Genomic DNA, 23,975 nt, shown 5'->3' with positions numbered 1-23,975 from the left:
CACACATGCACTGGTGATAAAAACACACTTGGGGGAAGGAGTGCCATACATAATCCTAGTGTAAGTCCTTAATTCATTGTTTACCCAGTGTAAGGGCTCCATTTGCCTCATGGTCTGATCTGGTTGGGTTCCTCTTATAGTCACACTCTAATAGGTGTGTTCAAATGTTACCGCAGGAAGCAATGGGAGAAAAAAGTAACAATATAGGAGACAGTAAGTAAATATAAAGTCCCCACACGCTTGCTCAATATACTCAGGAAACCAGTGCAGTGGGGTGGGCCAGGGGGGTGTCGCCAGATGACGGAATAGGGGAAATAAAATAAACACATACATTATTTTCAGTTGTCTGTCGACATTCCCTCTCACCCCGCCCGTCTCACCACGCTTACCTGCTCCGGTCCCTGCTGGTGATGCTTCTCATTGTGTTTTTGGGTTCAGTGCACTTCATAAGATTGTAAAAATAAGTGAAAATTACCTAACTCTGTATATTATAGCCTATAGTCGATGTATCCTTCAGCGCTTTACTGTTTGTTTCGATGGTGTTTCTGGTTTCTTTTGTAAAACTCTCTATCATTTTATTGGGTCCAGCTTGTGCTATATGAAACCAGAAATAAATACATTCCATGACAATTTTTTGCTTCCAAATATGTTTTTTGAGTATCTTAAAAAGCATATTAGATCAGAACAAAAGTGTGACTTTCTCATGACTAATAACATCACAGTCCTATCAATAATTTCCATGATTGAACACGACTGCGAAAAGTTGAACAGCCCTTGGCTGGCCTGAAATTAGGTTTTCTAGACCTGCTGATGACAGTACTTGTTCGGTGCTAATTTATTAAATATGGACATTAAAGCTGGTGTACTGCAGTCTACGAACCACCAGAACATTACATGTGGATGGTGCATTCTGTGTAACGATAAATCCTGTGAGACTCACAGGATTATTTGTGGTTTTTCAGTTCCAAATCTCTTTTCACCATGACTAGAGAGACTCACAAATACACATTATGAATATGATTTATGAATTTATTGAATTCAACTTCCTATCCTAGTGTATACAATGTATATACTTGTACCTCTAAAAAATGAACAAAACAGTGACACTGAAAATGTTTATTAAAAATAATCTGAACAGCGATTGCAACATTGTAATGTTTTTTTCCGAATTTCCCTGCAAAGATGGACTGAGTCTCTGTTCTCCATCCCTTGCCTTCTTGCCTTTAGCTGAGCTGTTTGGTGCCAAAAGATATTATAATATAATAATAATCCACATTAGTAAAGCGGAAACAATCACTTATAAAGGTCTCTAGGCGCTGGGGGCCGTCGGGAGCTTAAGCAGGCTATTGTCCAGTCACATGGTACTGGGCTAATCTGCCGCCAGCACCGGGGATCGAACCGTGATCCCCAGATTCCAGAGTCAGTGGCCCTGGCCGCGCCGCCACACCTCTTCCATGCGCGAGTTTCTAAGGACACCTCTCATACACATGCCTGAGTGGAAAAACCAAAGTGATGAAGTGTATGAAGATATTTGTTGTCTATCTCTGCGCTCAGTAGTTCTGGCTTCCCAGCGGGCCAATAAGGCTAGGCTGGATCCTACGTGCTTCCTGTGGGCTTCACAAACGGTGTTTACAGCTTCTACTTGGTCTATATCTGTCTCCAAGGAATTTGAAAAATTCTCTCCGCCTCATACTTGTCTGTACCCAGATTGATGCAAGAAATCAAATATTTCTCTTGTTGCACCTTCAGTTAATTCTATAAAACTTTCTAACCCACTTGAATACATATAGGTGAATAATTGATGCACTATCAAATACAATAAAACAAGCACTACACGTGCAAATAACTCTAAATGTAATGTTTGTAAATGAGAAAAAATGCACTCGAAATAAAAATAATATATGAAATGCAGTGATGGGCACATAAGCAGAAAATGTGAATATTACATCAGTAACCATCTGTCTAATTCTCTAGTTCAGACAGCTTATATTGTTCAGTTAATGAACCACCTTCAAAAGAGTGGTTAAGATGTGTTTATGTACTCACTGCTCTCTTGCCTATAAGTATATTTCCATACACAACAGTAATATTTAGTGATAAGTGTGCTCCAAGACTCTTACTGGGAGTTTTGCGTTTGAGACCCTGCCCATTCAGGATTCCATACAGTGTGAATATGCCTGTGCCATTACCTAAGAGTATGACCATAGCACAAACGGAGTTTTCTGACCTCAACTTTTAAGCAACCCTATACAGTGGGTAAAATACAATCCCAGGCTTTATGTTTTTTTCCACCAGACTTCAACAATTTGGTGCAGCTTGTATCCCTTGGCACAAGAAGAACGCTTTCTGTATTTACACATACCTTTCCTCCTTAGGGAGATCTTTTATACCCTGTATACATTTATAAATTATCCTTATCTGCTACAGGTTTCTGCTTCTGAGTATTCAACCTTCGGCTGTTTGCAGTACCAGCCATTTGAATGTAAGCTCAGTTCCATTTGGTTAGTACTACCATGCACTAATGTGAATCCCTGAAAAATGCCTCATATTCAGTGACTGTATAGTCTATTTCAATGTTACCACTTGTATGATGACCTTGCCTTGAACATTCTACTATTACATATGTTGTGTCAATAAATGAAGTCGTTGCTTCAAGGAAACAGTAATGATTAATATGGTTGCTTGAATTGTCTAGATTGTAAATAGTTGTGTTGAATGGTCTACAATATTTAGGGTTTTGCTGAAAGGTAATGTAGAAACGAAAGTCTTTGATACAGCTTTTCCCTGGACCCTATAAGCATTACACATGCCAAACCATTGTTCTGCTTTGAGGAACTAGCGTGTTTGTGGAATGGATAATCTAAGGCATGAGTGATGGAGTACAATTGACTTTTAATGAAGTTTGTGTCATTTTAATTGAAGAATAATTAACTTTTAAACATCTTGTGTTTTTGTAGATCAAGTATAAGGTTTCCCGAATCCGAAAAAAGTTTGGTGCACCAATTTCCTTTAGTGATCAAAATCCTTTAGATGTAAAAGATGGCTACATAGAATGCACTTCATATGAAGATAAACGTTTCACCATTGAAATGAAGGAGAGGGACATTGGCATCCAAGTTGTCGCTCAAGAAAAGGAAGCGAGTACGCAAACTAAGTGGTAGGCAGGCCTATTACTCTTTAGAAATACATTTTGGCTACCTGATTAATATGTTCTGGATTTTAGTGGGTAAATGTTTTCAAAGAAGTATTTAAAGATGCCTGAAAATAACAAGCTCTGTCATGTTGCTTGTGTGAAATGTTTCTGAGCATTGATGCATGGGCTACAATAAACGGAATCTAATTTATGAATTGCTTAATCCCTTCACTGCCGGAAAATTTGCAAACCTCTGTGCTGTCTTCTTTTTTTAAATCGACATTAAGTTCTGGAAGCATATGTGCAATTGTTGGTCTCTTTGTTCTCCCTTACAAATGGCTGGCCTTAAACGGGCTTACGCCTGCCTGCCAGGAATCCCCTTGGTTATTCCTGGCAAGTGTAAGCAAGCTAAATCCTATCTGCCCAGGGTTCAGATTGCTGTGAGTGACATTTAACGAATATGAGTAGCACTTTCTGGCAAGCAAAAAAAGTAATTAAGACCAGGATAACATATAAATATCAGAAATTACACCCATTTGAGCAACAAGCCTCTGTAAGGAGATCTTAAAACTGCTGCAAAGCACCAGAAACTTAAACACCTAGGGTCAGATGTAGGTAATTTGATTTTACAGAATTTTACCGATTCGGTATTTAAAAATCGGTATATATTACCGATTCGGTAAAAGTCGGTATCGGACGATCGGAAAATCGGTAAATACCGAATCGGTATTTACCGATCGGTATTTCCAATGCATTCCTATGGGCCAAAAGGCCCATAGGAATGCATTGGAAATACCGATCGGTAAATACCGATCGGTATTCTCAAAAACGGGCAGAAAACGAAAGTGAAACTTAATACAACAGCCAATCAGGTGCAACCACCCTCCCCCTTCCTACCAGGAAGTGGCTACGTAGGCAGCTGCAACTCATTAGAAGGTTCTGGAGAGGCAGTCAGAGCTGAGCAGAGACACAGAGCAGCAGGGAGTGTTTACTGGGAGTGTTGTACATTGAAAATGGCTAGCAGCAGTGAGAGTCAGAAGGCAGAGAGGAAAAGGAAACTGAAGTTCAGCAGTATGGAGCTGCAGGTACTAGTGGAGGAGGTGGTTAGAGTCCACACACAACTGTTTGGAAAGCTTTCCCTCACTCTAACTGAGTCAGCTAAACGCAAGCTCTGGCTAGACATTGGTGAAAGGGTGAATGCTGTGGGAGTCACCAGCAGGAGCATCGAAGACCTTAAAAAAAGGTTCTACGACATTAGGAGCCTCACAAAAAAAAAGATGGCTGAGCTACACAAACAGGCTGGTCTCACCGGTGGGGGCAGGAATCCAGCACCCCCTCTGACTGACCTGGAGGAGTTGGTGGCGTCAACCATCGAGGCAGACAGTGTTGTGGGAGTGGGAGATGTGGACAGCTCAGCCAGAGCCAAAGCAAAAGGTAAGACGCATGCGCAGCATGACACCCCATACCAAGCAGCATCCCTTAACCCTTTGTGCACAGGTCAACCCCAGTCCAGTACTGCTAGCACTATACAGGAGCAATGCATTATGGGAAATGTAGTCAGCTAATATTAGACCACGTATAACTGAACAGACATCAGCAAGGCAGTGAAAGTAATGCCGATTAATGAAAGTGAAATGTGTAAAGAGTTTATTTTAGTCACTGTGACACAGTAGCACTCAGTTGACATACGCTTATTTACACCTAGGGGCAACATCAGCCAGTCAAGTCACACCAATAGCAGGGACTGCAGCAGGGAGGGAGGTGAGTGACAAGGCAGGGCCAAGCCATGTCCATGCATCGCAGGATGAAGAGGGCACAACTGCCATCACCCAGGAAGAGGAGACAGTCCTGACCCCCGAGTTTCCACACTCCCCACACCTTTCCCAATCCCCTTCATTGCATTTCTCTCCTGAGACATCCCCATCAATCTTACTGCCTGCACCTGCAACCCCACCAGCCAGGAGGCGAGTCGTGGCCCCACTGACAGTGATGGAGGCAGCAGAGGCTGAGGCGCAAGACACTGCACCTATGCGTCCTGCTGCACTGCAGCCCACCACATAATCTGACACCATGCGCAGACGTCGCCGCAGGCCCAGCAGTGCAGGTGGCTCTGGAGTTGGCACTGTGTTCCGTGGGCTGGAGGGAAGCATGGTGCGCATCCAACGCATGCAGGGTAAAGCAATACAGGCCTGCCACCGCCAATTCCGTGCCCTAAACCAACAAATAGGAGAAATGGGGAAGGGCATGAGTGACATGGTACAAAGCAACAGGGAGATAGCAAAATCCAATGCTGACCTAGCTGCAGGAATTACTACTGCAATCACGCAGCTGTGCACAAAACTGGACAGCATAGAGCACACAAGGCGCAGGGACGCCCGAGTAACCAGTAGGGCCATGAATCGCCTGGCCACAGCCACAGCACAGCTATGCCGTCGAGGCAATAACATGCAGGAAAGCCTCACCCAGAACACGGCCGAGGTCACCAGGGGCATGGCCAAGATCACCAGTGCCCTAGAGGCTATGATGATATCTCAAACTGCACAGAATCCTGCCCTGGATGTGCCTGAGGGAGAGGACAGCAGTAGCCGCAGCAGCTTGGGAAGCGCTGTGGTTCAGCCTCATAGGAGTAGCAGGCGCCCAGCTGAGCCTGCAGGCCATGAGGAAGGCAGTGGGGAACATCCCAGTGGCTCTGGGAAGCGCGCGCGCAAATGACTTTGTCCAGTGTGGGTGATGTAACCCAGGACATGTTGTCCCCACCTTTCTTTAATTTAATTAGTTGCACGTAAGTGCTTTAACTTTGTGGCTACATAAAAATACTTTTGTTCCATACACAACCTGTCTGTGTCTCATTACTTACTCAGAAATAGTTGCTTGTTATTTCCTCACGTCTGTATCTGCCATCACTTGGTGTTGTGACTCCAGCAGGTTGTCTGTCAGGCACAGCATTGTCGTCGTCATGATCCTCGTAGTCAGACAACTCCACCTCAGTACCCTTCCTCACAGCCAAGTTGTGCAACATGGCACAAACAGCTATTAGCTTGCAGCAGGTGATGGGGGTATACTGCCTTGCACCTCCACCCTTGTGCAGGCATCTAAATCTGCTCTTCCAGATGCCAAAGGTCCGTTCTACCACATTGCGTGTACTTTTGTGGGCCCGGTTATACCTCCTTTGGCTGGGTGTGGAGGGGTTGAGGTAGGGAGTGAGGATAAATGAACGTAGGGCATATGCAAGGAAAATGGGAATACATTACTCACATGCATAATAGTAGTTCTCACTGCAATAGGTGTTGAAGGGGTCACAGACTCTGTCTTACCTAGGAGGTATCCTTCGCCAAATTCCCCTGCTGACAGCCGTGCATAGATGCCGCTGTTCTGAAATATATAGGAGTCGTGGGTACTTCCAGGGAATTTTGCAACAAGGTCTGTGATGACGTACTTTGCATTGCAAATCACCTGGACGTTGATGGTGTGGCTTGACTTCCTATTGCGGTAAATGTATTCTGTGGCAGCAGGGGGACAAATGGGGATGTGCGTGCCATCAATGCATCCGATGATATGGGGAAATCTTGCCATCTGGTAGAACTCAGATTTGGTTTGAACCAGTTCAGCATGGGTGGATGGAAAAGAAATGTAATGCTCCATCCTATGCAACATGGCATCAAGGAATTTCTGAAAAAACCTTGAGAGGCTGCTCTGGGTCACCCCTCCCACCACAGCAACCACGCTCTGGTAGCTCCCTGACGCCAGCAGGTGGAGGCTGCACAGCACCTGTACATGTGTTGGAATTGCATGTGCCCTTGGGGTGGGGTGCTCCAACAGTGGGTGGAGGTCCCTGATGAGCTCCAAGATGGTGTCTGGAGCCAACCTGTACCTTTGCAGTATCTCTTCCTCTGTGAGCATGAACAGGGTCACCCTCTGCCTGTAGACCTGCTTCTGTCTCAGCCAATCCCTCTCTCCTTCCTCCTGTAGCCGTAGCCGTCTTGCAATGACATAAAATGCCGCCATTGTGCAAACAGAATTGCATTTTGGGTCCATTTTTATAGGCTGCACCTGGTTACCACCTGATTTGAATCCATGGTAAATACCGACTCTTAAATACCGATTTTGAAGCAAAATCGGTATTTCAGAGCCTCCCTACATCTCAATCTTCAATTTTACCTATTCTTAATTACCAAATCGGTATTTTACCGATCAGTAAGTTTACCGATGGGTAAATTTACCGATCGGTAAATTTACCGATCGGTAAGTTTACCGATCGGTAATTTTTCCAAATCGGTATTTTACCGATCGGTAAGTTTACCGATTCGGTAAAATTACCGAATCGGCCTATTTTCTATCACCTACATACCGATCGCTCAATACCGGTCGGTAACGGCCGAAAATCGGTATTTTCGGCCGTTACCGACCTGTAAAGGCCTACCTACATCTGGCCCCTAGTGCCCTTCTAAGCTGACCGTACTGTTAAACAAAACAAGTTCTCAGATCTGCACCACTCTCATTGACACTGATTGCTGTGCCACTGTAAACAAAAGAACGCTTATGTAAATTTGAGCAAAGTCAGTAATTGTAGTAGGGTCAGATTATCTGTTCCAAAAACTGACGCAGTGTGTCCGCTTCACCTCAAGTACAGAGAACAGCATAATGACTGCTATAGTGGGGGGAAAAAAGAGGAGGTGGATGAGGACTGTTTTCCAGATTGGGTCTCCTCACATGATAGCACGCATCTTCTGTCGCTGAGGTACTGAATGTAGCCAAGTTGCAGACTGCACTACCAAAAGTTTGAGCAGGTGTCCTCTTTAATTTCTTCTGCTGTGACAAACATAAAATAAAAAGCTTTACCTATTCACTTTCTTGACTGCTCCACTATAAATCTGGCCAATCAAATGAGCAAAATGACATACATTTTATTATAAGCACTGATAGTTGTACGAGTTCTGGGGTTATAAATGAAGGTTTAATCTTGCAGTTACTTTCATTTGAGGTAGGCAACGGCGGAGACGGCACTGTGGAAATAGACGCCCTCTCCCCCCGGGCTGGTACAGGCTCTCACAGCTACACCCAGCAGCCCTGCCCCGCCGTCAGCACCGAAAGGGTCAGGTCCGAGTCCGTTGACTTCTAGTCCGCGGGATCAATCATGATTATACCCCTACGCACACTGCACACATCCGGCCGAAAGTGGCGAGCAGCAGCTCTCTCTGCTGCAGGGCGGCAGCTGGCTCAGAATGGCGAGTCAGCACCTGCCAACGCTGGTGGGTCTGGGTTTGCCAGGTGAGCCTCAGAGAGGCCGAGGCAATGCTGCGGTGGTGCGAGTAGCATGCTCATCACCTCAGCTGCCAGCAATGTCGAACAGCCTGATAATTAACTTAAAACTGTCGCCCCCGGGCAGCAGGACGACATGTCAATTAAAATGAATCTGGCAACTGCACACCACCATGCGCCGCCACAGCTTTCAGAATTGTGCATGCATTATAGGTGCTGCAGCGTCACCGCTGTGAGTGGTGCTATAATGCGTGATTTCGTATTTTAGTGCGGGGATGCAGACCATCACATTGAAATGCATTAGTATAATGCCTGATGCATGATACTTGGCATGCCGGATATTGCAAAGAAGTGCTCCGGGGTCCCCACACATGGGCGGAACTATTCGTGGGATCCCCGCAGGTGGGCAGGAATATTCAGTTCTAATTATTTCAGTGGAAATACCCCTTAAAGAGAACTAGGAATACAGGTAAGAAACTATTCCATCTTTGTCAACGCATACCTAAATGATTGGTCCATTGAGGCATCTTCTTACCAACAAGTGAGCCAACATTATCAAATGATATCATGAATCTCAAACGACTGGGCCTACATATAATTCATTATAAATCTATTCCCGGGCCCAATCCCTTCACTACCTGGGAGCGATCTTAGATACAATGCACACAAGTGTTTTCCTAAGAGGAGAACAGATTATCTATCCTTCAGACTTGCTGCAATCTGAGGACAGCGACTCATTCAACAGAGAGATGAATATCCTCTGTTCTATGATCAATAGCATCATTCATTTTTCTGGTCCTGAATGCACACCTGTACATGAGGCCACTGCATCAGCATCTGAAGGGTCAATGGGAACAACTCTTTGGAAGATGAGAGTACAAAGTGAATCAAACGACTCCCACAACACAATCACCCAACTGGTGGTGTCACTCAGAAAGAAAGAAATTCATTTCCATCAAGACATCTCAACTCAAACCATAGTAACAGATGCCTCCCTTTTGGATGGGTGTGCTTACATGGACCACCATTCCAGATTTAAGGCCAGTGGTCGCTGAGAGACCAGTCCTATTATATCAATCTACTGAAGTTGAAATCATTATATTTAGCCCTAAAGAATTTCCTCCAATCTTTCGAGACAAACTCCCTCCTGTTCAAGCAGACCATACAAAGACTGTGCATTAGCTGAACAAGCAGGGAGTACCTCAATTCAGATCTCTTTCTCTGGATTTGTAAACAATCTGGAAATGGGTATTCTCTGGAATCTCTGGGTCACAGTGGTCCATCTTCCGGGAATCCGGGATATTCAAGTGAACACACTCAGCAGAGCCATTCAAGACAATCATGAATGGGTATTAAACAACTACGTCCTTCAACACATCTTGAACCTCTGAAGAACTAGGATTACAGGTAAGAAACTTTTCCTTTGGTCCGATTGCATATTTTCCTTATGAATATTTTCTGCATGTGATTTTTCAGTCAAGTAAAAAAAAAAGAAAACTTGGATGAGGGAAAATATGCAATTAGGACACATATATTTGCAAATGTTATGTAACCTAAAAAAAATGTTACTGTGCAAGTCAGACCTCTTTTGCTCTGACTGTCTGCTTGAAAGAACATGCTGAAAAGTATATTTTTCCAATAAATAGTAACTCCCTTTATTCACCCTTGTACTAGAACATATTGCTGCCAAGGTGTGAACTCCATCTGTATACACTGTGTTTACTGCTTCTAAGAAAATTGAAACCATTTGAAAGTGAAATGCTAGTTCAGGGTATGTGTTTTTGGTAATACTACTGGGCTAAATGGAAACATACTACAGTCACATATATTCCCCATCTACACAGCTACATCTTTCGCTGCGTGCCAATCAGACCTGTCCTTAATGTGACTTCCTGGTTGGTAGAAGATATTGCACTTGACATCTGTCCGATTTTTGTGCATTTATTTTCCAAAACACAGTAGTTCCTTCCGCGCTCTCTCACACATGAATATATCTCTGCTGAGGCTTGACCCCAGTATATGCTTCACTGGATCTTCTTAGTCTGGTGGTGCCAGATATGTATGGGTTGTATCTGGGTTCTGTCCCCCACAGGTGGGTACAGTGCATCTGAGAAAATTGGAAATCAACTGAAAGCTAAATGCCTGTTGATGGTGCCTGTCTTTTTGGCATGGATATGACACCTGGGCTGCATGGAAGAATATCATAACCACATGTTTTTAACATCTAAACATCCCAAGGTTCCTAGAGCTGGGTGCGATACTTTCCTCACTGTGACTTGTGGACCTGAAGATCACAACTAACATGGCACTTGTCAGACTTTTAGCCTCTTATTCAAAACATGTTAATTTCCTCCAGTTTGCTTCACTGTGTTCCTTTTGGCTTCCTGATTGTGAATGTACCCCACAAACATTAGTTTTCAGTCGGTTTGAACAAGGATCACAGACTCTAAGGAATGTTTTTGATGAGCGGGCTTACATAGGGGATGCCTTCAGCATTTGTGCCTGGGGCCAGCCGACAATCTCGGAAACTTATCAACCCTAAATATATCTAAAAAGTAAAAGCATAGACATATCCTGGGCGCTTGACTTGCATGAATCTCATCACGTTTGATTACCCAGAGTGTCCTGCAAATGTAATATCATGGGTAAATAAATCACAATAGCTTAATGATTGTTTTACATACAAATCCAGGAGTCCTGGCAAAAGGCAAAGAAGCACAATTCAACGTTCATACAGTTCTCATGATAAAAACAGTACCTCCCATGTGTGGGTGGGCACATTACATAGGAAAGGAACAGGCCAAAACCTTAACCTTCTGAAAACCACATTGACAGTATATTGACTTCACTCAGTCACAGTTTTTGTCTGCACCTGTCCATTACCATAGGCCCACCCACACATTAGGATACTGTGCTTTTTCTGTAAAAGTGTGGGAACACCGAGTGGTGGTACTTTTGATGTTATTCACAAATTACAGAATTTTCTATCATGGAACTGAGAGGGAAGTCTATTTTTGAATACATTTTTGATGTTTTCAGTGCATTCTGGGTAGGAAAAAGTAGTCAAACAAAAGGTGGTGGCATCCATAGAACCCACAGCACCCAGGACTCCACAGTGTATGTAGTTTTCTTACAAGTCTGTGGTTTGTAGTTTATTCTAGGTGCCAGCTGATCCTGGACCCAAATACTGAGCTACTCACACCCCAAAAATCAACCTAATTCAAGCTTCTTTCTTGTGCTTTCTATGAGTTTGTTCTTTAGACCTTTCCTATTATGGATGCTAGGTCCACCCACTTGTGTTGTACAGTTTTAACCAGAAGTAGTATCTGGCTCCTTACAGAGGCACTGATGGCTAGGACAAAATGCACAAAGCATCTGACTCCTTACTTGGCCACTTTTTAGAAAAAACAAGGGAACCCAAAGGTAATACACTAGGGTCAACAGGGTGAGCACAGCTAACTTACCAACTGATCCCATGGGAGACAAACTGGAGGCACTCTTTGTCACAAGGATTGAACCTTTACTCGTTGGGATTGCGAAGGATATTGTGGATACACTAAATACTTGTTTAGATGGTCTTCTTAAGAAATGTGCATTAATCGATAGACTCGTTAACACCCATTCCCCTTGTTTGTTCACACATGATAGAGGGCTGTGCCCCGAGGGTGAGGGGAGCAGGAAGGTGTCTGGTAAGGGAGTAACAGTACAGGCACCATGTGTGGCGCTGCAACCTGAGACCAGCGCAGGGGTTACCAAAGCTCCACTTCTAGTTAAGGAGGCACGCCCCTCAAGCTTGGAGGGGCAGTTACGCCCGCAGTCTCAGCTATGTATACCTGATCCAAGGAAGGTAGCCCACAGCAAATATAAACTTAATCTACCACCTGAAGCATCCCCATTAGTTGCTGTTTTCATAGGGGTACCCCCACTCAGGGAAGGCGATGTGGAATCTACTACGGACCTCATGGCCAAGGCCAACAAGTGGTGTTCAGACACATGTTGTGGGGAGAATATCGCGGACATGATCATCTACGCAAGGAGGTTGGGCTGGATTGGTAAACAGCAGAAATCTACTCAAGGGGATTGTGTGGTCATTAATTTTTGCGGGGCTAACCTAGCGGATAGACTCTTCTGGGATGGCTCTGCTATCTCCTGAAAGGACCACTTGAGACCTGTCCCTCTGGGTTTTTTCTACCCACCCCCCATTCGCACTATGCAAACCGGACGCTTTCAGGGGAGTAGGTTGGGTGGGAGGCTACCTCAAGGAGAGGGGAATCCCTATGGACACATATCCTTACAACCCCTAAGGTGCCAAACTATCTTGTCAACTCGCCATTCCCGTGACCACCAGAGCGCCTCCGAAGGTAGCGGGTTGGTCACGAATAACCGTTTAGCCCCCCTGTCGGGTCTGGAGGACATAGGCTGACTATCAGTCAATCCAACACTCCCAACAGAGGGGGGAGGCCATACAAACAATGATGAGGCAGGGACGTGTAAGATACTCAGTTGGAACGTGGCAGGTATTAGCTCCAAAAGAAACGACAGGGAGTGGACTAGATTTGTCTCCGGCCATAATGTAATCGCCCTCCAAGAAACATGGGATACTACCGCTAACCTCTGGCTGAATGGGTTTACCAGCTTTGTTGAAGCCGCCACACCTAGCAGAGCTGGCAGAGCTAGGGAAGGCCTCGTAATCTTATTTTCCTTTGTAGTGTAGTTCCTATTATCCCAATAGGCTCTGCGCATTGGAATAATACCTTCAATAGTATAGGCCTAGACCAGACGTTAACTAGGTCTTCTATTGTCGATATTAGACTTAAAGTTTTGGGTTTGCCAGCTAGCTCAGAGTTCACTAGAAACTTTCTCGAATAGGCAAGGAGGAGTTGAACCTCCCTGGATAGACAAGAAGGGATTTAGTTTCTGACAACCATAGAACATGACAACTTTGCTCTCCCCTAATCAAGAGTGTATCTCTAGAGTCGTGTGAAAACAAAAGACAACTTATTTTCCTCAGTCAGTACGTGCATTCTTAGTCTCACCAGATTGTAGAGAAAAGGAAGAGACGGGCGTGTTCAATAAAAGATGGTATTTATTGATCAGTCTCTTTTCTCATACAAGAGAAATGGATCGATATTATCGCAATACTTATGGTTAAGTAAAGTGCATACAATAAAAGCAGAGGTATAAAATAATACTGTAAAAACATTTATATGGTTTCTAAGCCATATGCAGGTTTAAAATGGATAAAATAGATACATACATATAAACATTTGACTAATCGTACTCAACTGGTGTTTCTAACTACGCCTACCCCAGTGTACCTGACCTAAGCCTAATACGTGGGCGGGAATAGAAAGTAGCAGTTTAAGTTAAGTTTGTTTTGCCAAGTGACTGACTCAAGAATTCTCTGCAAGGGGTTATTCAGTTCTGTACCTGGAAGCTAGGATGAATGAGGGATGGTATCTCTCGTCTCTGGTCTCGATATTCCAGGCTGCCTGCGAGGGCTACCCGGAAGCGCCTGAGCTGGATTTCTCAGCAGGAGAAAGCAGCGTCTCGTTCTCAGCGCGTCAGGAAGGCGGGGCTGCGCCAGCGGGGTCTGCTCTGCTCTGGGCTTCGGCAAGTCTGGCTGCTCCGATCTCGTCACCACCGCGTGTGTTTGCTTAAGGCAATACCGGTAATATTTATACCTGTAAGGTGCCGAGATTGACGTAAGGATGGACATAGATACGTCAATAAGGATGTCATACGAACTGGTCGTTAGCACATTCTTTTGCTGAAGTTCTCGGTGAAATCAAAACAATGGCCGCAGGGTTTTTCCCAGGTTGTCATAGGTTTGATTTGTTTTGAGAACTCCGTATGCCTTATCAGGGGCTGGAGGAATATTGCTTGTCTAATTAGATGGCAAGCGTTATGACCTAATCAGATAACACGTTCCTGTGCCGTGGTGTGGCTTCATCAGATAACGGTTTCTGCATCATGGGATGGCTGCTAGTTAAACTTGTTAACCAGAACAGGGTCAGGAATAGGGGGATCGATACAGAACCTATAGGAATACATCACACCCACTCCACGCTAACTATGGCCATATTTACGAATCTAGGCATAGTAAAACATACTGTAGAGTATCGTGTATACCTTACCACCCCAAAATACATATAATGCATTTCGAAATTATGTAATATACGGAAAAAAATAGTCACATGTACTATATGCACTCAAGCTGTAGAATAATGCTAAATTAATCACGCATATGTATACATTATTACTAATTTGAATATGAGAATTACACATGAAATGTCTCTTAATACAGAAGAAAAGTTCGAGACCATTCCATCACAGAATAAAATAATTATGAACATACCAGCGGGCAGCTAATGTCTATAAAGTTTCTAAAAGTAGAAATTTTAGTTCTCTAAGAATAGTTCTTACTTTAAGCAGAAGATAAGTGTCCCGAAAAATTGTAAAAATATTTTGGGGCTGCTGAAAAAATTGCTGTCCGTGAACTGGAGGGAAAATTGTTCATGTTACTTTATTATTAAAGTTGAAGGCCAAATTCAGGGTGTTGGGAACACCGTGTGCTAGCTTGCTCAAAAGTCTCTATTTCTGCTCTGGTGAGAACATCATATCATTTAGACTGTCGAAAAAGCTGTCAACAGCTTCCTGGGAGAGTTCCACTAACTTGGAAAAAGGTGTAACCATGCATTCGTGCGCATGATTGTCTCCATTGACGTTTTGATTAGTATTGCTGACAGAAGGTCGTACCTGGTCGATGCTGCTTTCATCTTGAACTTCACTACCCCTTAATCGTAGCGGTGAAGTCTCCACGAATGCCGTCATCAGGATTGGCAGCCTTTGAGGGCAGCACAAAGCATGAGCCGTTATCGGACCCAACAATGTTTCTGCATCCATAGGCGCATCCGATTGTAGCGTCAGACAGGTGTCCAACACGCATTCTTCTCCGCACAGCAAGCACCTTAATACAGGTAAAACACATCGATGCCACATTGGTCGAAATGAAAGAAACCTAGTCATGTTCAGGTCTCTAAGCCGGGATAGTCCCAGGATTTTTGATATCCGGTCCCGGTATCCAATGGCTCGGATTGTTTCTTCCCTTGTCGCAGGTGTTTTGTCTGTGACACGGTTTGCCATAACGAAATATAAGGACTAAGAATAGGATTCCTGCAATTAGTCCCAAAATGAGGGGAAGTCCGCCAAAAATCGAATGGACGAAATCTGGAAAAATACCCAGTATGGCTCTGAATGGTGTTAATGCCATTGAAAATACTGTCTTAAATACTTTTGAGACTCCACTGGTATCAGAAATATTTAAGATTTCATTCAGGATTTCTGCGAAATGTATGGGGGAATTAGTTGATAACAATGAGTGAATCTCTGCAGTCGTCCTTGCGACTAGGAGATCATATGTTTCTTTTGATGACGTGAGCCTGGTTGGCGTCTGAAGAAGCACTGTTTTCATTCTGCTTAAAGTGTCTATTCGAATAGAAGTAATTTTCAAGTTGGGCCATGCCCTTGCCTCCCTGTCTGGAAAGGAGCTGGGGAACAATAAGCGTCCACAGCACTTGACCTTCGCAGTCGTAGTTACGAGATAAGGAGTCCCGGGCATAAGACTACAGCATCTGCGGTCCACAATTAGAATGTAACTCCCATTATAGAGTCTTTGAAAAAATGGTTCTATCTCTGTTGCAGGTGTGCCTAGCTGGTGACATGAAAGGTTATTTGAGTTCCCTTCACAGGCTCCATGCAAACTAATTCCCTTACACAGAAGTGTACCGCTTAGTGACATCGCACAATTATTGCCACTAAGAAACACTTTCTGTCCTTTATTACTGACACATGCATGTGAATAGGGCAAGTTCTATGTTGTCTTGATGTACCCTTTTCCCAATTTTTCGTACATGCCAGCCTGTATATATTTTTGGCAGTATTGAAACCTGAAGGTTGATATTGGAATATTAATTATCCCATGTATTATCCATTCACTGACAGGTCGTTCTGACATTGTCACTGGTAATCTCTCGAGTTTCTCAATGCTCAGGATTGTATAATCAGCCCCCTTCTGTGCCATACTGATTTGTTTATCAGTAAGGTTAAAGATATGGAATAGTGACGTTGTGTTGATTAAACGCCAAGGCACATAGCCTGAACGCAGATTTTGTAACGTCCAGCCAAGCTGTACAATAGAACGCAATTGAGACTGACCGTGTTGTAACAACAGTAAGTCTTGCGATATTATGTCGATTGCTGAAGACACAATGCTGTCCAAAGAAAAAATTCTGGAGGACAGAGTCATTAACCCATTGTCCACTACAGAAAGTGATTTTTCCAAATTAATACGGTCAATTTCCCGTATACTTTCTGCTGTCTCAATTTGAGTTACCTTCCAGGCCTCGTTGTAAGCTGCATATATAGAGGCTGCTATGAAGCGTTTTTGACGCTGTTTGCGCGGTCCCATAATGAAATCACGCAAGTCAGCACCATCAGTAAGTAAAGTTAGGTGTTGCTTAATTTCTGCCAGTGTGGAAGTTTGTAGCCATTGAAGGCATAATTTGCCCACACTGTAGGTGGTTATTATCCCTGGGTGTTGTCTTTGGGAATATCTAGGGTCTGGCCTGGTCAATGTGAACCCCTGTGGTTTGTTCAGGAATCTATCTTGACAGTTATTAGTATCTGTGGGCCAGATCAACCATTGTTTCCAATCAGGATGTGTTCTGTTTTGGTTTAATACATAGTTTACGTCTATCTCTACATCTGTAGAGCTATTGCTGTTCATTGTTGGCTTTGGAATAGACGGTTTGTTTAAGTCTTTGATTTTGGCTAAGCCAAGACAGGTGGTTTGTTGAACAGTGTCATTCAAAAATATAATTTGTTCTGGGATCATGCAGGCTCTAAACAATGATTCTATACCTTGTACTTGCCATTCTTTTGTACCCCAAACACTTTTTACTTCAACATTTTTGTCCCAATAATCAAAACCAAAAGTATTCATTTGTTCAAAAAATGAGTCTGAATATATCAATTTCGTGTTTGTTATCATGATCTTTGTCCCTGTCTTGTTTGACAATTTGAAATAAAATGTTTCAGCATTACTTGTGTTGAATCCTGAAAAGTATGAATATTTGTCATAAAAGGTTCGTGAGCTTTCTTTTGGAGGGGTTGCACAATGTTCCCATTGATTATAATTTAAAACATTTCTAGGTTGTGCAGATTTATGTAGAAAATGGTTACCATAGTGGTTGTAACAGTACATACTATCATAATTAGACGAACCCTGCAAATAATCATGTTTGGTAAATTTAGCAGACATCACTAGGTCAGACATCATATTATTTATACTTTCAAAGTCCCAATCATCAGCAAATGAGCTTGGTTTTACAAAGTCACTCAATGAGATCTTGATTTGGTGTGGATATTTCAGGATTTCGACCGGACCGTAAATTTCATAGTCAGTATTGTCCCATGCTACCCCACCCGGAATAGGATTGGCTGTGAAGTTGACTGAAGAAAGTTCTCTTTTCTCGACGTGTGAAGATGTGTGTGGCTTGAGGATCAAGTTGATTTTCTGACTTGCTGTGTCCATTTTAGCATATTTTCCCTCAATGAAGCGTCCCAAAGTTAGTACCATGATGAGCCAAAGTATGAGGATAAATGCACCAAAGCCCACCCAAAATTCAATCCATGGAGAAATTAGATATGTTTCTTTCAGTTGTTTCAAAAGTTCTTTAGCTTTATCTTTAAAGGTTTTTGTTGATGGCTGTGTTTTTGATTCACTTAGGTCTTCAGAGGAATCATCGAAGTTTATGAAGTAGCCGGATGCAGTTCTGTCAATTGTTCCAATTGCTTCAGGATTACTGTTTCTTGCATATTCGTTTGTTACTTCATTGTAGGTTGGTGTGTCTGTACTAAATGTTTTTATTTGGGTTTTTAGAGGTCTGAGTTCCAATGCTTTGTTGCACAGTCCTTGTTGTTCTTCTGTAGGCGTTTCGAATGTGATTAGCCTCTTAGTTAGGACCTCTGTATTAGTAGCAAACCTCGGTGTTCTACTACTTATCGGGAGTCCACTTGGCCTACTGTTTGTTATCGGCCACATGATTGTGGTTTTACCAGGTCGATGGATACAACTCGGTTCTCCTTTTTACCAGCAAGCGGCGGTAGTACAACTGATCTTGTCCCGTTGATAGACAAGACAGGAACTGCTTTTCTATAAGAAGGCCCAAATTCCTTCTTTACCGCGATCTTTTCTCTGACTAGATCCCCGACTTTTGGAATCCAGACAGGTCTTGCTGGGACAGGTGGTGGTTCTTCAGTGGTTGTTGGCTGCTGTTTCAACTTTATGTTGCTCAGGTCTTTTCTTGTTTTGTTTAAGTCCTGCAAAATAGCCAAACGATCTTTGATATCAAAGCTTTTTTCCTTCACCACTGAAGTCTGACTGTCAAGATCTAAGACTAACATCCTAGTTCCAAACAATAATTCGTACGGACTGAATCCCTTCAGAGAATTTCTTGGCAGGTTGTTTAGACTACGTTGGACACTTATTAGATGTTTGACCCACCCAGCTCCCGAACCTAATACCTTTGCTGTTATAGATTGCTTTATGTCACGGTTTTTTCTTTCTGCAATTCCGTTCCCCTCAGGGTGAAATGGACAAGAGTACCGCAATGCAATGCCCATGCTGGTCATGGCCTCCTTATAAGCTCGAGAGCTAAAAGCAGGACCCTGGTCAGAATGCAGCATGCCAATTGCGTATGTGCCGATAAAGACTCGCAAATCTTTTATAACAGTTCTGGCGTCAGCCGATCGCTGGGGCCACATCCATATGAATCTCGTGCATGAATCCACTGCGACTAGGATATATTTATAGTTACCATCCCTTTGTAAGGGACCACAGTGGTCCAGATAAACACAGGCTAATGGTTTATCTGAGATTAGAAGGGGCGTCTGCGCTGGTCGTCTCACCGTTGATACTTTCATTCTTTGACATATTTCACATTCTAAAACATAGTTCCTTGTTTGTCTTCTCATTTGTGGCCACCAGTATCTCTGTTTTAACAATGATACTGTGGCTGAGACGCCAGCATGTACAGAAGCGAGCCCTTCGTGTGCCGCTATTATTAGTCCTAACCTATGTTCCATGTTTGGAATTGCCCTATCCCCCACTCCAGGGATTCGAGCAAAAGGAACATTGTTTGCATCAGTTATGTATGAGTATTTTACTGGAAAGCCTTTCGGGAGTGTTTCTATCGAATCCTTTTCTGTAGCGCTGACAGCCTGTAATATCTCGCTGTCTATTTTTGTTTTCGACCGTGTGATGGCAGCTACGGAAGCCGTTTGCACAGCTGCCTTCGCGGCCTCATTAGCCAATGAATTCCCTGCAACGTGAACGCCATCACGTTGATGACTCAGTGTATGTATCACGTGAGTCTTTGGTAGTTCTTTCTGTAAAAGAACTACTTGTTCCCAGAGCATTTTATGCTTGATTGTGCCTCCTTTTGCATCCTTAAAACCATTCTGAAGCCAGATCTGCAAGTATTCATTGTAAGACTGAACGCAATAATACGAATCGCACACTATGAGTGTGGGGAATTCTCGATCGGTATTTTCAAGCGCCATCTTGAATGCCAGTAGTTCAGCTCGCTGAGCTGTACAATCTCCCAGAGATTGTGTTTTGGTGATAGCTGGTTTAAATTTCCCTTCGTGCCAGCGACCTTTAACAATCGCGCACGCAGCACTGTAAGCTTGTTTACCCCCCACTGCGGGTTGTGCTGATCCGTCTGTATATATTGTACAGCCGTAATGATCTAGAGGCAGAATTTCGGTCGGCGGAGGACATTCGAATTCGTATTGGAGAAATTCTTGTGTTTTTAAATTGGGATCAAATTCATATACCACGTCTGTTGCAGCAAGAGAATTAGCCCACTGTATCCACCTTGGATGTAGTGCTTTAGCATTCGGAATGCTTGCCTTTGTTACCGCCTCCAGGGCTGGTATCTGTGTAACGATTATTATTCGTTTACCTTGTGCCAGGGCTCGTTTTTTTGCTATAGCTGTCTGTGTTGCAGTAAGAATTTTTTCCGTTGGGCTAAATTTCATTTCAGCTTTAGTGTATAAGTGTGATTTGAATGCAATTGGTACCTTTTCTCCCTCATTAGAGGTCAGGTATGTGAATCCGCATCTTCCTGGGATGACTCGAATCACAAGATTGCGTGTGTTATCACGTGTTTCTAATTTTGTTTTAATTAACATGTCTGTTTGTAAGGATCTCAGAATTTCTGTGTGTATTTGAGTCCAATTCGTTCTTTTAAAATCTGGTTTTATTAGATCATAAAGGGGTTTGACCCTTTCTGCGTAATTTGCAATGTATGTTCTTCCGAAATTTAGGAAGCCTAGAATTGACTGTAGGTTTTTTAGTGTTCTAGGTGCTTGGAGTACGGCACATTTCTCTAGGAAATTGTCAGCCAGGCTTTTGCCTTCACTTGATAATTCATATCCTAAGAACAGGACTGTTAGATGGGCAATTCTAGATTTTTTAAAGTTGAATTTGTAACCCTCTGCTGCGAACCCAAGTATTATGGTGTTCACTCTCTTCAAGTGAGTATCCAAGTCATCATCTGTTAGGTATATGTCGTCGACATAAGATAATGCTTCGTCATCATATGTTTGTAGTAACTCTGTTACTCTCGCTGAGAATAATCCTGGGCTGTTCTTGTACCCCTGGGGTAACCGACAGAATAGTTTTTGAGCGCCATTTATTGAGAACGCGGACAAATATCTGCTCTCTGGTGCTATATTTTGACAAAAGAATCCATTAGAGATGTCTAATGTTGTTTTGTATTTTTTGCGCACTATGTTATTCATTAGCGCTGCACTATGCGAGTTTTGCACTGCAAAAGTTTTGCAACATGAGTTAAGGTGTCTGTAATCCAAAACTAGACGATATGAATTGTCTGGTTTGGAGACAGGAAACAAAGGGTTGTTCATTTGTGAGGTGCAAGTTTCAATCACCCCCTGGTATTCTAATTGGTCTAGGATTTCTTTTACCTGTTTTTTAGCTTCTTGCTTAATTGGGTACTGTCTTTGTGCAGTAGGTTGTGATTTTAACTGGATTTTGTGAGGAGGAGAGTCCTCATCCCATCCTACATGATTTTTATATAAGGCAGGAGCTTGAGCTACTGCCCACTTTCTTGCAAGTATATATTTTTTATGAATTGGGATATGATTTGAGAAGGCAGGCATAATTATTTCTTCGCCATGAGGGCAGTCCCTGACAAACTCTGGTGGCCAGTCTTTTTCAGCTAGAAGGATGTCATAGCCCTTGGAGAGATTATCCCAAAATAGTCCCCTTATTTTTCTAGTCTTATCCCCTTCTATACGTAAAGTTATTTCATATATTTTGTGAGGTTTGCTAACGCTGGTGTCTGCAGTTTCCACTTGAAGGTATTCATTCGTGTCCACTGTCTCCAGATGATTCATAAGGACTTTGCGAGCTATGCTCACTTCTGCTGCGCTGTCTAGCATTGTCTGAGCCCATTCTCCGTTTTTCAGTTGTGTCCTCAGTATTCTCGGCATTGTTAACTACTTTAATACTGGCTACCTTCTTTTTAGGGCTCGCCTGCTGATGCGCTTCAGCGCATAGCTGGCGAAGCTCTATAGGGGCTTATCCAGTGTTTATCCACCACTGGCGATTCCACTGGCGATTCCTTCAAGTGCATGTGCTTTTTAGGTCATTGCGCTTGCGCAAGCCCTAAAAAGCGCGTGCACAATGCCACCAGCCGCCTGCCTGCCTGCCTCGCATTACCACATCAAAGGCAGCCCTCCGAGCGCATTTCTCACCCCCTAATTATTCACGGCCGGCCGGCAGGCACATCAAAGGCTGCTGCTGCCGTGACTCGCATTTCTCCTCCCTCCTCCCCTATCACTGCCCAGGCCGGCCGTACTTTCTCTTTACAAGGGCGCCCATTCCTGAATCACTTGAAATCTCTCCACATTATTTGCATTTTGTTAATTAAAAAAATTAACTACAACACAGCATTGCACATTTTTCTCGACTTCGGAAGGATGAGTCCCAATCTCATTTGTACAAAGTGTTGTAATGGGATTATTGGAGAGTTAGAGAAACGTGCTCACAAGTTACATTTTTATGCAAATCATCTGAGTAAATAAACAATAGCATGGTGCTGTTTGCGTCCTTGACTTGATCTGGTTTTTATTTTTATTTTGCTATTATTCTCACAAAGGCTAAGAAGGTCTGCCTACTTTAGTATTAAGTGCTATACGTCGCATAAGCAACAGCTAACCATTCACTCACCCACGCAACGCCACTCACCCACGCAACGCCACTCACCCACGCAACGCCACTCACCCACGCAACGCCACTCACACACGCAACGCCACTCACACACGCAACGCCACTCACACACGCAACGCCACACACACACGCAACGCCACACACACACGCAACGCCACACACACACGCAACGCCACACACACACGCAACGCCACACACACATGCAACGCCACACACACATGCAACGCCACACACACATGCAACGCCACACACACATGCAACGCCACACACACATGCAACGCCACTCACACATGCAACGCCACTCACACATGCAACGCCACTCACACACGCAACGCCACTCACACACGCAACGCCACTCAACCACGCAACGCCACTCACCCACGCAACGCCACTCAGCCACGCAACGCCACTCAGCCACGCAACGCCACTCAGCCACGCAACGCCACTCAGCCACGCAACGCCACTCAGCCACGCAACGCCACTCAGCCACGCAACGCCACTCAGCCACGCAACGCCACTCAGCCACGCAACGCCACTCAGCCACGCAACGCCACTCACACACGCAACGCCACTCACACACGCAACGCCACTCACACACGCAACGCCACACACACACGCAACGCCACACACACACGCAACGCCACACACACACGCAACGCCACACACGCAACGCCACACACACGCAACGCCACACACACATGCAACGCCACTCACACATGCAACGCCACTCACACACGCAACGCCACTCACACATGCAACGCCACTCACACATGCAACGCCACTCACACACGCAACGCCACTCAACCACGCAACGCCACTCACCCACGCAACGCCACTCACCCACGCAACGCCACTCACCCACGCAACGCCACTCACCCACGCAACGCCACTCACCCACGCAACGCCACTCAGCCACGCAACGCCACTCAGCCACGCAACGCCACTCACCCACGCAACGCCACTCACACACGCAACGCCACTCACACACGCAACGCCACACACACACGCAACGCCACACACACACGCAACGCCACACACACACGCAACGCCACACACACACGCAATGCCACACACACACGCAACGCCACACACACATGCAACGCCACTCACACATGCAACGCCACTCACACATGCAACGCCACTCAACCACGCAACGCCACTCACACACGCAACGCCACTCAACCACGCAACGCCACTCACCCACGCAACGCCACTCACCCACGCAACGCCACTCACCCACGCAACGCCACTCACCCACGCAAC

General features: G+C 44.3%; 1 protein-coding gene across 1 annotated transcript in view; it reads left to right on the top strand.

Moving 5' to 3' along the window:
- Positions 1-23,975, top strand: part of DNAI3 (dynein axonemal intermediate chain 3) — a 1,062,540-nt gene that overhangs the window by 257,262 nt on the left and 781,303 nt on the right. The window contains exon 7 of the mRNA XM_078645562.1: positions 2,958-3,157. Within this exon, the coding sequence (XP_078501688.1) occupies positions 2,958-3,157 (200 nt within the window). The remainder of the gene's footprint in view (positions 1-2,957; positions 3,158-23,975) is intronic.

The sequence above is a fragment of the Lissotriton helveticus genome, chromosome 1_1, assembly GCF_964261635.1.
Source record: "Lissotriton helveticus chromosome 1_1, aLisHel1.1, whole genome shotgun sequence".
NCBI lineage: Eukaryota > Metazoa > Chordata > Amphibia > Caudata > Salamandridae > Lissotriton > Lissotriton helveticus.
Note: the sequence above shows the minus strand (reverse complement) of the source record. Positions and strands in the feature narration are given on the sequence as shown.